This window comes from Pagrus major, chromosome 13 (genome assembly GCF_040436345.1).
Source record: "Pagrus major chromosome 13, Pma_NU_1.0".
Lineage (NCBI taxonomy): Eukaryota > Metazoa > Chordata > Actinopteri > Spariformes > Sparidae > Pagrus > Pagrus major.
In genome coordinates, this window is record NC_133227.1 from 787669 (window position 1) to 802576 (window position 14908).

Here is a 14908-nt window from a genome sequence, read left to right on the forward strand (position 1 = left end):
TTGTCGGGGATCTGTTCTGTAGACACATCTACTCAGCTTCAAACTGCTAAGTTTGCAAAGACCATGAGCGATATAAAGTCATAGAGCAGATGTCACTATGCCGTCATCCATACCTTATCGAGTCGTTGTTGTACGTTTACACAGGGTACGTACGACATCCCATCTTATGAGGCCAGAAAGTTCTGGACCTCAGATATTTCTCCCACAGATGGGACAGTTTATGTTGGATTAGTGATTGTTTCCTTTTCTACATGTACCCTTCTTTCATTTCTATGTCACAATTTGGTGACAACAACCACTGACGATGTTTGATTCATTTAGTGTGAATAATTACCTGTTGCTGCATTTCTAAGACTGATGCTGATTCAGTGCAATACTTATTTGTTGTTACAAGACTTGTTACCAATTATGCAGATATATGACATAGTTTTTACCCTCTGATGATGTTATGTGGCACTGCGAGGTCACCTTTCTGCCAAAAGAAATACAGTGAGTGGATATAGGGATAATTATTATTATATAGGGATAATTATTAATTATGATTAATAATGAGATCCAATTTACATTAGATCACCTCAGGGCACCACCCTTGAAGAAGTGAAAAGAGCCAATTCACCAAATCAGTCTCAGAAAAGGTACTAAACTGTTTGCAACTCTGATTAATAATTAACTTAATAACTACAACCAAAATTACCATAACAGCTGTAATGGTTGAAGGATTTTGGAGTCCTTGACAGAGTAGAGGTTGGCAACATTCACTCTTGTACAATATTAAATGGACAGCATGAAGGTTTGGGCCTTCGACAGTTCTAAAGCTGTACACATACAAGTTCATAAAATCACAACCTCCCAGTGTCAGAAATGACTACAGACAGCTTTGTCAGGCATTGAAAGAAGAATTATCTTCTACTTCTGATGAGGCCACAGCAATGGGGGGGGGGGGGCAGTTGCATGCCTATCTCAACTGCGTCGAGATAGGCATGCAGACAAAGGGAGTTGTAGAAGGCCATATGCAGAAATCTTAGCCCAGAATTATGACGAGCCAGCATACTGCTCAGATGATGATCACAGCTTCTCATAATTCCTTCGATAGTGATTACGCCTCAGAATTCCTTTCTGCATTCAGCTACTCAGAGCGTTACAGCCCTGAGCCACAGTTAAAGCAAAACGTAAAATCCAAGAGCCCCAGAAATGCAAGGCAGTAACAGCCAGATATAAACTCCTTAGTATCACAGGGCCAGTGGCACACTGTGATTAACACGAGGAATATTCAAATTCTGAACTGAAATTTTTACAATTTCTACAGAGCACTTTCAACTTGAATTGATAGCAGCAATAGCAAATGGCTTAAAGTGGCAGTTAGTAACCTAAAAGATTTTGGTTAATGTCTATCCATGTAGTAGACCAGTGGGGTTAAGTGTAAAGACTTTTAGCTAAAGGGTTCAAAATGTGAATCTCAAATTTTAGCACTTTCCAAATTATGCTGAAATTGATATTGCACATCTATGAATGATTGCCAACAGTTCACTGCCTCACACGGGGTACCATTATGTTGTACACACTTCACACAAGGCACCATTATGTAGTGCTTCATGCAACATTATTAGGGAGTTTTGGGTTAAATTTGGCTATCAATAATAATTAATGATCATCAGGAATAATGAATAATTAAAACTGCAAGCAGTGATGAACGGACCTCGACCCACGTACGTTGGGCTGTGGCGCCAAAATTTTCAGTAACTTCCTGTGTCCACTGGGTGGCGCTATGGATACGAGACAGTATTGATGCATAGTCGTATTCAGGGCGAACCCCTCTACATGTATGAGCAATTTGGTGTAGATTATTAAACAACTTAAACAAATCATGCTCAGGCTTGTATAGGCAACCGTGAGAGACGGGCAAGGATTCATTTTTCACATCATGATACAATCCTCTCACATATGGTCAATAAAAAAAGTTATTAATACATGTAAATTGCTAAAAATTGTTACACAATGCCCCTCTAAATGATCAAAATCATTTAACAATTCAATCAACTATAGCAGTCCACACCTTAATATCAGAGAATCTTGATTTTATCTTGATTTATGTATTATAATCAAACCAACATGTCCATGTGACTAATGTCTTAATCGTTACATAATCACAGCCCCATTATGCTTTTAAAGTAAGTTTTACAATGGCATCAATCCCACTGCGATACATAGAGTACATGCAGTTCACATTTCATAGCTTAAAGATTTTGGCATTGGTTCTACAGTAGTATTAATCACCTGGTTGTACATTCACTCAGTTGCCAGGTTATGAGGTTTGCCCATGAATCCATTTATGTCAAAAAAGGTAGACCAAATATTAAAAAGCACCTCTCAGTCTAACACAATAAAACACAAAAAACAACAGCCTCCTGAATGTAAACCGTAAAGGGTAACTCCACCAATTTTACACATTAAAGTGTTTTTGCAGGGTCTTGGGGTGAAAACCTGCGTACAATGTGTGAAAAAGTATCATAAAGCTTTTTGTGGCTCCTGAGGAAGCTGACTGTAATCTGATAAATTGCCTCCAGTGATGCCACTCAGTGATTAAGTTGCATTGTGGGTAATGTAGGCACCAGGTTTAAAAAAGCAGTTTATGGACCATATTCACATGGTGGCCATTTTCCTCTGACATCCCACTCAGGGTGGGAAGCTCAAATGTCGTACTGCTGTGTTCTTGGCTACATATAAATGTAGGCAACCTGACAAGTTGTCATTTCACTCTTTCCTTATTTATTAGTAACTGTAAAGACAACAGATATTTTAATCTGGAGGGACATCAGACCATTTTTTTAAGTAAAACCACAGGTTTGATAACTGATTAGCTAACGTTAGCATTCAACAAACACATTTTAATGTGGGAAATTGGTGGAGTTACAATTTAAGGCTTTGACATAGTGCACTTTCAGCTCCAGCAAACTAATTCATAGGGTTAATTGCAGTGCTGTTGTTTTAGACTGCATCATTTAAAGCTACATATACCTAATAAACTGGCAACTGAGTATGTATTTGATTTTCCAAAGTCAAGAGAGCTTCTAAATGTAAGTCTTCCCAACATTAATATGTCAACCTTCAGTTGATTCCCATTTCAAATGGTAAATTGAGCCCAAGGATTGTGATTCCAAGGCAAAGAAGAAAAGATTGAACAGCTTTGGTAGACAAAGACCCAACAGGTGCTGCTGTTGGAGTCTGTGGGGGGGCTTGGGAGCTGTTGGTGGGAGTTTGGGAGCTGTTGGTGGGAGTTTGCCGGACACTGTAGGAACAAGAGCCAACATTACCCACCCCATCAACAACCAGCAGTTCCACATCAGGGGAACAGCAAGATGCAGTGTAGGACACCAGCGTTACGTTCTCGTTGCCAGCGGCCAGGCTGGTGTTCATGGTGCCATTCCCCTGTCTGAGGCTAACACGGTCAATACCTGTACCGTTAGCCCCATCAGTCACTTGAACTGAGAGCTTCCATGAGGACAAGCTGCAGTCTTCAGTGCAGTTGGACTGCAGGCTGAGCAGCTCACACAGCGGCTCAGTGAAATCAGTCACCTACAGTATGAGGACAAGAAAAATCAGAAAAGAAAAAACTAGAATGATTATTCACTGCCATCACATTTCAACTGGAGAGTTACCGTTTTAAGGACAGTGAGACGCATCACAAGATAGTTGGTGTCTGCTCCTCCTGGAGATTCAGCCTCAATGGTCAGGGTGACGTCGGTACCAGATGTAGTGGTAACAGGTGCTGTGAGGTTCACTGTACCATTAGCACTACCTCCAGTGTCCAGGACTAAACTGGACGGGAACGTCGAAGTAAATCCTCGGTCATTGGTAGCTCGGATAGTGAAGGTTCCTCCTGCACCGCTGGTCTCCACAGAGAAGGGAACTGAAAATGTTTCTCCCGGTGCTAAGACGCGATTTGTATCAGCCTCAAAATGGAAGAAAGTGGGAGAATCAGTCATTTAAAATATAGATGACATATGAGATCTTAAGGAGGCATACAGTAACACTGAACAGAAGTTTTTTTACCTCACTGTTTATTCTAGGATTTTCTAGAAATATTATTAAATAATATTTTTCTTGCCTTATCAGTAGTAACAAACATAATCCTAGAATTTCGTTTTGATACTGTAGCTAAACTTGCTCAAAAGGCTGCCATCTCTCAGCTGTGCACCTTTTATTGTAAATAATAATAAATAAGTGCAACCAAGTCATATCTGCTTTTTAGATGAAGTAGTTTTACTTACAACAGTAACAGTCACAGTCGATGCTTGGATGCTGCTGGATGACTGCCTCTGAAAGGTCCCAGAGGATCTGGAGGAACCGTCGCTGTTCTGCCCCTTCACGAGCACCACAAACTCCTCTGATGGTACCCTGTTAAACTGTACCAAGAAGTCTCCTCCACCCACAGCTCTCACACTGCCATTGACATTTCCTGACCCCGATGATTCAACCAGAATCACTTCTGTCACTGTGGCGGAGGTACTCCCGGTGACCGTCAATAACAGACTACCATTAACACCTTCAGAAAAAGAGAGAATGCACTGAAATATACTGAAGTTAATAAAATGTCATATGTCTTTCATGAAGTCTGTTTCCTTTACCAGCTCTGGGACGATTGTCTATGACTTCCAAACCTCCAAATGGGCCACGTGATGCTTCCAAAAAGTCAAACAGGAAATCAATGGAACTCTCACCTGCAAATAACCAAAAGTCACAAGAAAGGACAATCAACCAACGAGGGGACATGCTGAACATATCAGGCCATATTTCAAGGTAAAACAACATATTTAATAAACTGTTAGCATTAGCATTCAACCACTTTCTGGCTAACATTATACTATTCCTTCTGCATAAAGTAGTTCTAGTAAAAAATTGTTAAACACAAAATCTGTGGATTATTCAAAGTACCTGTAACGTTTTGGATGGAAATACACGTTATTGTTGAATGAATGAATTTAATCCATTTACCTCCACTATATTTTGTTGATGGCATAAGGCTACATAAGGCAAAGTGTTTGATATCTCAAAATCTCAGGAAAAAAACACCAAAACACCAAGCCTTACTGTATGTGCATAGCTATTGGCTACATAACACCTCTTTTGTTATCTGGATGAATGTGCCCATGTCCATGTTATCATGAAGTTCTCACCTACGACCTTCAGAGTGTAGGGATTTGTTGACACCATTTTCACTTCCCACAGTCCCACTTCTGTTTTTAGCTTCAGATTCTTGAAATTTCCCACTGTCTGGGATGCAGTGATCAATGCTCCTGTCGTGTCGGTGCTTTGCTGAGAGACACCTGAAAGCAAAGCCAGGGCAAAAAATGAAGCACACTGGTTAAAAGACTGAGTGTTAAACTAACTTCAGTTCTTTTTTAACAATGGAAATTTTTCTGAGATCAGTTGTAAAGTAGCAGCGTGCATTGTTGTAACTGTACCTCTGTGTGACACTGAATACTACCACTAGATGGGGTCAAAGTCAGGAAATTTCAAAGCTTACATCAAGTGGCTTTAAAATACCCTTTCAATACTTATTGACAATAATACAATTAACACCCTTTAAAAGATGTAATCTCTAAAGCAGAATCACCTGAGGGACTGATGAGAGTAAAGGTGACAGAGCTCCCAGTGATGTAAACTGTGAGGTTTTTTACTGACTCGTCAACTGTGAAGGTGAAATTTTCAGCCTTTCCTGGACTCCTAGCTGCCTGCAGGAGGGTCACCTAGGGGGTTAAATGAAACTGGTGACACAACTGAAAATTTTAAACAATCAGAAAAGTCATTAATGAGTGAGAGCATTCCTTCATACCAGAGAGGAGCTGGATGACTCTGTAACGATGCTGACGGCCTCAGGGAGCTCACTCTTTGTGACTTCAATAGACTGACCTCCTGAAGTCTGAGCCAGGTCTCTGTAAAGCTGGGCATCTGATGTCGCTAACCGACTCTGTTGTTGTTGTTGTTGATTGTCACCTATCTGTCTTCTACGACGAAATCCCAGTCCGCCTGTAATCATGAAGTTCACCTGAAAAGAAATCAAATGAATAAAAAATAAAGTGCACTATGTAGTTTTTTTGAAGAAATTTTAATCAGAAGAAAAAAATCTTAAGTGATAAATTCATTAAACTCAATGCCCCCATGTTGCTTTTTTACAAGCTACTATACAGTATAGCTGCTTTATTCAGCAGAAGATTTTGACCCGTCTTGACAGTTTGACTTCCTCTGATTGGACAGTCAGTGGCTGAGGTGTAAAACATATCATGTCAGTTTTTTTAGCAGTGATATACTAAGAATACTCACCACTGTCTTGGTGCGCTCTATGAGTGCAGTCACTGTGCTTTTCAGGTGACTGTCTTTAGCAGCTGCATCCGTGAAGAGGAAGATCTCAGAATTAGGAGGAGCACCAGTTAAAGCCAGCTGTAAGAGGAAGAGAGGACCGAAAGGATACAGTAGTTTGACTTAACTTTTTTCACATCATTAAATTTTACAGAGACTGATTTTGAAGTAGTGTCAAAGACATCACAGCACCTGCAGCCCTGATAGACTCAATTCAGGAGCATCTCCTCCACCAGCTGCTGACAGTGAATTTATAGCGTTCTTGAAGATGTTTGGGTCTGTAGTTCTCATCAGCGGCCCAAAACCTGAGGTTCAGGTGTGGAGAAAACTGCTTTATTTTTCATATTGTGCTCGTGTTTTTTGAGTGATTTACAGACACAGATATTTTTCTGCATATTAATTGAGCAATCATAATTTTCCAACAGGTATATAGCACATGTCAGCTTACAAAAATCTGCAGGTTTATTTCACTTAATTACAGTTCAGAAGGCAAGCAGATAAAGAGCAAATTCATAAACTTCATAGCACAAACATCCATTTATTTAATTTAAGAGGAAAATAAGGATTAAAAGTCTATTAAGGGACTCGTCATACTACCTGGATCACTGAAAGGTACAAGAATATAAACTGAGGGCTCATCTTCTGTTCCCACTTTGCTGTTGATTAAAGAGGAAGTGACGGTCCTCACTGTTGCAATGTCGTCACTCATGCTTCCTGTTGTGTCGATCACAAAACAAAGAGCTTTACTGGAAATTCCCATCATCCTGAGGGAAGGACAGAGACAATTAAAAGAGACATAAAATACATAAAAACCCTTTGCTTTGCCTCCTTATGGTACATAACCGAAACATGCAGAATGGGTTTCTTACTGTAAGAATGTTTTGTCACCAGCAGCCCCTCGAATGTCCTCCAGCAGCTCACTGGTTGCAGCCACCGCCATGTTTGCTGCTGCCATATGGAGATGTCCATGCTCGGACTTCATCTTGTCTTTGTTGATCCCACCTTTAGGCTCGACTTTTTTTGATCTATCAAAAAATCCTCCATGGCTGCATTTTCCTGTGTGAGGAGGGACAACCTATCAATGTGTGTTTTTAGAAACTAGCAACAGTGTTTTAGCTTTAGAGCAGTGATTTATTAACGGTTTATTTACAAGCCTAAAGACAAATTGACATTTTCTAAATAGTCTTTGTACTGTAAATTAAGTACAGTTCTTTAGGTAGGCACTGTCAGGACATTTACCGTCTGGTTTGCTCTTTGAAAGACTAAAATATCCGGAGGTAAGTATCTTCTCCAGTAGGATATCCTCCAAAATGTTGTTTGTGCAGTCATCTCCATCACAGTTGCGACAGGTTGCTCTGCTTAAAGCTGTGGGAGAGAAAATCCACCAGACATTTTGAGTCTTTTAACTGTTTTGTTTTGAAAATGATCTCTCTAATCACATTTCTCTCTCTTTTGGTAACACAGCCAAACACTTGCATGAGCTCTTTACCTGCTATGTTACCAATGCTGGTGCCTGATCTGATCAGATTGGTGTTTGGGAGAGTGTTTTCCATTTCCACCCAGTTGCTATGACTGTAGAAATCCTGTTATTTGAAAAGAAGAACAAGTTAAATATTTTCAATAAGCCATTTTATTGTTCATTTTTAATAGGATGTAAAAAAGTACATAAACTGCAGTGCATACACTGTAAATTCTAATGAATTATCCTTACTTAATAATAATACATTTCATTTATAAAGCTCTTTTCTTAACAAAGTTAGGGAGTGCTTTACAAGAGAACCTTTAAACATGACCGATTGCCTCTCCATGTCATTTCAAGTGAAAAATATGTGTATTCCAAAAAACTCCAACTGCAAAATCCATCCCTGAACCCAGCCCTCATCCTATTCCTTTCCGTCTTCTCCTGCAAACTAGCTACACTTCAGTGCATCACAGCCTCATACTTGTGTCACATCATTGTTTCTTTTGTGGTTACTTGATTGTTTGAAGTTAGCATTTGTTTTATTTACTTTGATACCTGTAACTTGATAAAACCTAGTAAGAAGTAGTGCCAGTATTGTGGATAACCCAGTTAACTGATGTATTTCATGAGAACTATAAAAAAAATTACAGAGTACAATAAAATTGAAAAAAATAGCACACTGGCTCATGGAAATATACTGATATGCTGCTTGCTGAACTTAAGTGAGTTTTAGTTTTGAGTGCAACATTTTTGTAAGAAAATTTTAATAAACACAGGAACCAAACAAATAATAGACAGTACCTGTAAAGGGTGTGAGATTTCTCCAAGTTTTTCTCTTGCTGCCTCAAAGTTCATTTCCTTGTTGCTGGCCTTCACTATTGCCAGTCCTTCTGTGATGACTCTCCTTCCCTCTGCAAACTTTTCATTGTCAAAATGGTATTCAGGGTCGGAGGCATGAGAAGAGTCTACGAGCCGATTCTTTCGTTGGATTAATTTGATGGTTTGGTGGAATCTCTTGGATGATTTTGATGCTTGACAGGCAGCAGCAACAGACTCGGCTGTAAAAGGCTGAGGCTGCATACACACACACACACACACACACACACACACACACACACACACACACACACACACACACACACACACACACACACACACACACACACACACACACACACAGAGATTGTTGTAGTGTCACATATATCAATAACTGATCGGAAATGTATAATTTATACAGATTGAACACTTACAGGAAAACTAAAGTCTTTGCCACCAGCCAGGGCCAGAGCACGACACGCCTGCAAGGTTGTATTTAAGATCGCTCTCTGAGTGATGTCTTCATGCTTTTGATTGGTTGCTTTACTGAAAAGAAAACTACTAACAAAATCCTTAATAAACTCACTATCGAGCTCAATGTCAAACCCGGACACTCCAGTCTGCATGAGCAGGAGACACAATGCCACCAAGCCAGGAGACATCGCTGCACATCCCCGGGTCTATTTCAGTGCTGAAAGATGAAAAAAACACAGCTTTAGCATAAATCACTGAGATCAGTCCTAACCCAGGTCATTATCTCAACAACTGAATATTTCACATTAACACAAATCTTTGTCAGCTCAACTGACATTGAATTCAAAGTTGTGTATAAACATTCAAAATATTTATCAACATGGTAAACGTTTTTACATCCTCAAGAATCAAAAACACAAAACAGGGACTAAATTGTTCATATAAAATATGTATGTTAAAAATATTCCAAATATTCTTGAAACAAATCTCTCTACAGCAGGAAGAGAAACGTGGTGCGGAAATTCTTCTAATTAAAAATAAAAAAAAAACTGAAATCTAAAAATCTGACTTACATCAAATTGTTGGTCCTGATTTTGTCTTGTAGGCTATTTACTGTTTGTGACAACCTTATTTATAATGTTCCACATCCGAGGTGGAGTCACGACTGTGCTGAGCCTGTTTGACCTGTTGCCCATTGTTGTTGGTACTGGCCTTATCTCAGTTTCTGCCATCCTAATTCTCTCTGGCAAAGTCCGCAGAAATGTGGACTGAGAAAGTGCCCAGAAAGGGCTCAAAATGTCTTTGACAGTTGGACAGCCCTCACAGACTTTATGGGAACGGCCTCAAAGTCTGTGAGTGTGTGAGTGTGGACCCTGGGATTGGGCCATTGTACATTCTTTAACATTTACCATGATGTTGTCTCCTTTTTGTTGCAATGTCCGGAGCTGGGTCAGCATAATCTATCTATATAATCTTATCCTGGTTATGATTTTAGTGTGTGTAAATGTTTACAAAGACTCTGAAAGTAGCCACTTTTATTTAAAACAGAAACACAATAAGACAAGTGCAGTAATTTCTGGAATGGGAAGGACACTCCTTTCATTCAAGGTTACTCAACCAACCTATCAATAGAAAAAACTTTTAGAAGTTTCCACTTTTGAGTAATCAACGTTCTGTCATTGCCATGTCTCATGCTAACAGGTTGGGTGACATGTTTTGACAGCAGGAGCAGTTGTACAGGAAGTGACCCAAGGTTACTCCAGGTTGCTCAACTGTCTTTAAAAACACTTCTAGAAGTTTACACTTTTGAACATTCTCATTTAAATGTAAAGGATGTAGCTTGAGTAATTTGAAATACAATACAATCTCAAATGTCTTTAAAATCTGATAGCAATATATTGGTAAACATTATTTTGGCTCTTTACATGGGTAAGCATGCAAAAGAAATAACGACAGCAACGGCATATGGAACAAGGTCAAAGGGGACAGATTTGTGTGGCCTGTGTTTGCTTGCTGTAAATGATTTATGGAGGGAGGAGAGGGTGTGGGGGGAGAAGAGTGAGGGACAACCATTTACATGTCTACTCCGGTTTTCTTTCATTGAAGACCTCTCTTTATTCTCTTTTTTTATCACTCAATTTATCAGACTAGACTTCCACATTTGTTTAAAAAGCAACAAGGCAGAAGTTTGTCAAATATGGGGGTAAGATGTTTTTGAGGAAATCGCAGCAAAACTTCCCGGAGGAAACAGAGGATTTCCTGTATTTTCCAATGGCATCATTTGTACAGGATTGTGTGTTCTGTTTGATTCCATCACTGCTGCTTCTGCTGCTATGCTTTGCCCCCCACTGGCCCAGGGTACACTGTTGGATGAGGCAGGCTGTCAAAGCTGCAGCCTGGAGACTCTGGGTCATTATTTGCCTGATCCTAGAGCTGCCACTGGACGGGAATACAAGCGCATGGACGGATCAGGCTGGATCACCATGGACCGATGTTTTGTCTGGGTCAGGTCAGGCCTCAGATGGCCCCAGGCTCATCTGCAAACCTACTGCGCTGGCCAAATATCTGCTCCGGCACTGTGGCTGTCTGGCCAGGCCGAGACTGGCCTCCTGGCCCAGGGGAGACCCCCATATACAGACTCTGTCCAGCATGCTGTGTGGACAACATGGAGGCAGTTTACAGTTCACTAGAGACCATCTGCTACTGAGAGATGGGGGTATTGTCGCTCTGGACTGGGGGGTTGAGAGGAGGAGGTGGGAGGGGAGGAAGGAGCATCAGTCAGGGGGAAAGGCGCTAGGCTGTTTCACCATGACGCCTCCCGTCCTGCTCGTCATCCCTCAGTTCTGGGGAGGGATGACCCCCCACCTAAAGCTACTGTGCCATCAGGCCGTGCGTCAGGGCTTTTATGTGGTGGTGTTTCACGCTCGAGGCACAGCGGGGTGCCCGCTGACCACAGCACGGCTGACTGAGTTTGGAGACCCAGCTGATCTTGAGCAGGTATAAAAACATGTCCGGTGTACATGCCTTTGTTATGTTGTTATGTTTCGGGAGAAGTACACATAAAGGGTAACTCCACCAATTTGACACATTACAGTGTTTGTCTGGTGAGTACTAGTACATATATGAAAAAGAGTAGTAAAAAGCCTTTTTTGGTTCCAGAGGAAGCTGCATGTAATCTAATTTACTGCCTCCAGTGATGTCACTTAGTGGCTCAGTTGCATTGTGGGTAATGTAGGCGCCAGATTTTGAAAAGAAAGAAGAATGTGTAGAATATAGGAGGTGATATCTCTTATTCTGCTGTACGGATTTTGATCATTTGTTTTCAAACTGTATATAATGAGTGTGATGCTACACCACGGAGGAATAAAAACACAGCGTCGTGCTTAGACAGGAACCCATTCTCAATCATGGAGAAACTTTATTAACACATGCGCATTTGACATTCACATCATATGTCAGTTACAGCACATTAAAGAGTACCTGCCTGAACTTTTGCTTATGTGACAATATAAAATAAAGGCTCGTTTTCACAATTGACAGCATACATTATAACCAGTGCATAGCTTGCTTTCTATTAGCATACATCTCACCATCTCAAAGAGAGTGGGCTAGTTTCATTCAGCTGTAACCTTCTGGTGAGGTGATTATATCGCTGACGTCTCATGTCTGATCCCATATCTGCAGAGTAGTGTCTGGTATTTTTCTCCCATGAAGATCTGCATCATTATCAGATCTGAGACACGTGAACTTGCCGTCTAGGGCTCTATTAGCAAGAAAGTTATCTGTTGCTTGCGCTGTGTCACTCTTAGAAAGTACGCAAACACTTCACTGGAATAATCATCAGTGAATGATAAGGCAAAGCCGTCTCTGGACTCATCACATAATCATCACACAGTACCTGCCTGAACTCAGCCAATTTTGCTTATGTGACAATACAAAATAAAAGCTAATTTTCACAATTGAGAGCAAACATATATACAGTATATGTCAAAACCCACAATGCAACTTAACCACTGAGTGACATCACTGGAGGCTGGAGTTAATCAGCAGCTTCTTTTGGAGCCACAAAAGGCTTTAAACTACGTTTTTTCTAATATGCAGTAGTACTCCCCAAGACCTGTAAACACACTTTAATGTGTAAAATTGGTGGAGTTGCCCTTTAAATTTTTAAAGTTTTGTTTTGAGATAATGATTTTGCGGTGCACTGTTATTTTTTAAACCTGTAATCATTAGAAAGCACCTTTAATGACCCATATTGAATGTACTGACCCATAATGTTGGTATATAGTCCTACAGTATATGCTTGCATGGCAGGACTTCTAGATGGGCACTGCTGTTTTTCTTCTCAGCCCACCGTAACTCAAAACACAAGTCTCTTATTCTCTAATGTTAACAAATACAAATATAAACATATGGCTTTAAAGTTCAGCATGTTTCACCATCTCATTTTAGCATATTAACATGCTAATATTCACATATTATCACTAAGCATAAGCACAGCTGAGGCTGGTGAGGATGTCATTACTTCAGCAGGTATTTGTAGTAGTATTGAAAGAAAATTGATTGAAATTTTGACCTGATGGTGGCGCTACATGCTAAGTTAAAGGTGTGACCAAAGTTATCAGGAGTCATCCTCTGGGGATCATGAACACATGTACAGCATTTCATTGCGATCCATTAAACATTCGGGATGTTTCAGTCTGGACTAAAGCGAGCGATTGGAATAACTTTCCATAGAGGCGTGCTGCTAGCTGCTGTTATCAAGGCCGAAACCGACATTTTGTTTATTCTGTGTTTCTGTTTTTTTTTACCTTACAATGATGGTATATTTGTTGTCTTCCATTTTCAGGCGGTGGTTTACGTCCACAGCCGCCACCCGTCCTCTGCGCTGGTTGCAGTGAGCGAGGGTTCAGGCTCAGGGATTCTTCTTTCCTACTTGGGGGAGTCTGGGTCAAGTTCATACCTGAAAGCAGCTGCAGCCATCTCACCTGTGCTCCTGGGCCAGCTGTGGTTTGAAACAGCCATGCCTCCCATGTATCACTGGGGGGCTTTACTTCACAGGAAAATGCAGCTCAGCAGGTGAGAGGAATCAAAGACAAACAAATTAACAGTGGTTATGACTCGTATGCAAAATGGACAGGATCATAAAAATGTTATTTTTGGCTCTCATAAGATATGAAAGTTCCTTCAGGGGAGTCCTGGATGTGGATCGGGCCCTCAGCTGTTCCTCCCTCCGAGCCTTTGAGGAAACTCTTTCCTGCACTTCAGCCCAGCTTCAGCAGAGGGCCCCTAGACCTCCACTGAGCTCAGGATCTCATTCCCCACAGGGCCTGGCCCCCTCAGTGGCCTGGGCACTGGGCGAGAGGGCCTACCCAGCCAAGGACTGGGACAGCTACTGGGAGAGGAACGAACCTCTGAGAGATGCAGATGAGGTGGCGGTCCCTGTGCTCTGCGTCTGCAGCCGCGATGACCCTGTCCTCCCGCCTGCCTCCACCTTACCCCTTTTCCTTTCCAAAGCAATCCTTTTTTCCTCCTGGCCTTGACAGACAGAGGGGGGCACTGTGGATTCACTCTGGAGCGGGGGAGCACTGGAGATGAGGAGCTGGAGGAGGGTAACTGGAGTCATATCGCAGTTCTGGAGTACTTCAGAGTGGTGGCCGATTTCCTGAAAGGGGATGAGAGGGATGGGTCGAGCTGGGGTGGCACACCAGCAGAGTACAGTCAGGCTGGACAGAGGAGCAGGAGCAGCCACATCATGGCTCCCCCTCGCAGGAGGAGAGCCACTGTGATAAGGAGACCAAGACTGCAGACACCTGAGCAGAGCGGTGTGGATGCAGAGGAAGGGAACTTTACCTGGAAGAGGTCGTACACACGCTGAGGAGGAAGAGATGGTGAAGATCTGCGGATAGAAATGTTGTTGACTTTGGACAATATTTAATTTTTCCTTGATATTCTGTCACACACACATATCATTATGAAATATTTCTGTTTTGGTCAGTGCTAGTGCATAACCATAGTAAAGTGGTGCAGTCATGGACCTGCAAGAACCATCATCTAATGAAATACGAAGATGGGATTTTTTTTAATTAAATGAAATAAGGACTAACCAGGAGGAGCATCTATCCGACCTGATGTCTATCTCAGATGCCAAGTTCAATCCAAATAGTTTCAATTTCGGTTTATGGCTTGCTAATACAGTTGACTGGACCACAGGAATGTAATCCTCCCCAAAAAGGAAATAAATATCGACTACATATCTTCACACGCTCAAAAATGCACCTCTTGTCAGGTTTTTCTTTG

General features: G+C 41.3%; 2 protein-coding genes across 2 annotated transcripts; one reads left to right on the top strand and one right to left on the bottom strand.

Annotated features, from left to right (window-relative positions):
• Positions 1-2974: 2974 nt before the first annotated feature.
• Positions 2975-9866, bottom strand: LOC141007630 (von Willebrand factor A domain-containing protein 7-like). Its single transcript, XM_073480004.1, has 15 exons — positions 9070-9866; positions 8621-8893; positions 7847-7940; positions 7597-7722; positions 7227-7413; positions 6955-7121; positions 6550-6662; positions 6322-6438; positions 5834-6046; positions 5615-5747; positions 5175-5324; positions 4626-4718; positions 4269-4543; positions 3657-3950; positions 2975-3573 (listed from the first exon to the last, which is right to left on the bottom strand). The coding sequence occupies exons 1-15, from the start codon at positions 9295-9297 to the stop codon at positions 3106-3108; spliced, it is 2931 nt and encodes a 976-aa protein (XP_073336105.1). The 5' UTR covers positions 9298-9866; the 3' UTR covers positions 2975-3105.
• Positions 9867-10708: 842 nt separating this feature from the next.
• Positions 10709-14886, top strand: LOC141007629 (protein ABHD15). The gene is given in 4 exon segments (XM_073480001.1): positions 10709-11605; positions 13458-13687; positions 13782-14113; positions 14116-14886. Coding segments are annotated over 4 exon segments (1722 nt in total). The 5' UTR covers positions 10709-10816; the 3' UTR covers positions 14487-14886.
• Positions 14887-14908: the final 22 nt, after the last annotated feature.

Excerpts from the sequence above, each read along its gene's own strand:
- LOC141007630 (XM_073480004.1), bottom strand. The coding sequence starts at position 9,297 with ATGTCTCCTGGCTTGGTGGCATTGTGTCTCCTGCTCATGCAGACTGGA. Across the intron at positions 6,663-6,954 it reads TGTACCTTTCAGTGATCCAG|GTTTTGGGCCGCTGATGAGA; the intron begins GTAGTATGACGA and ends CCTGAACCTCAG. Across the intron at positions 3,574-3,656 it reads GTCTCACTGTCCTTAAAACG|GTGACTGATTTCACTGAGCC; the intron begins GTAACTCTCCAG and ends CTCATACTGTAG.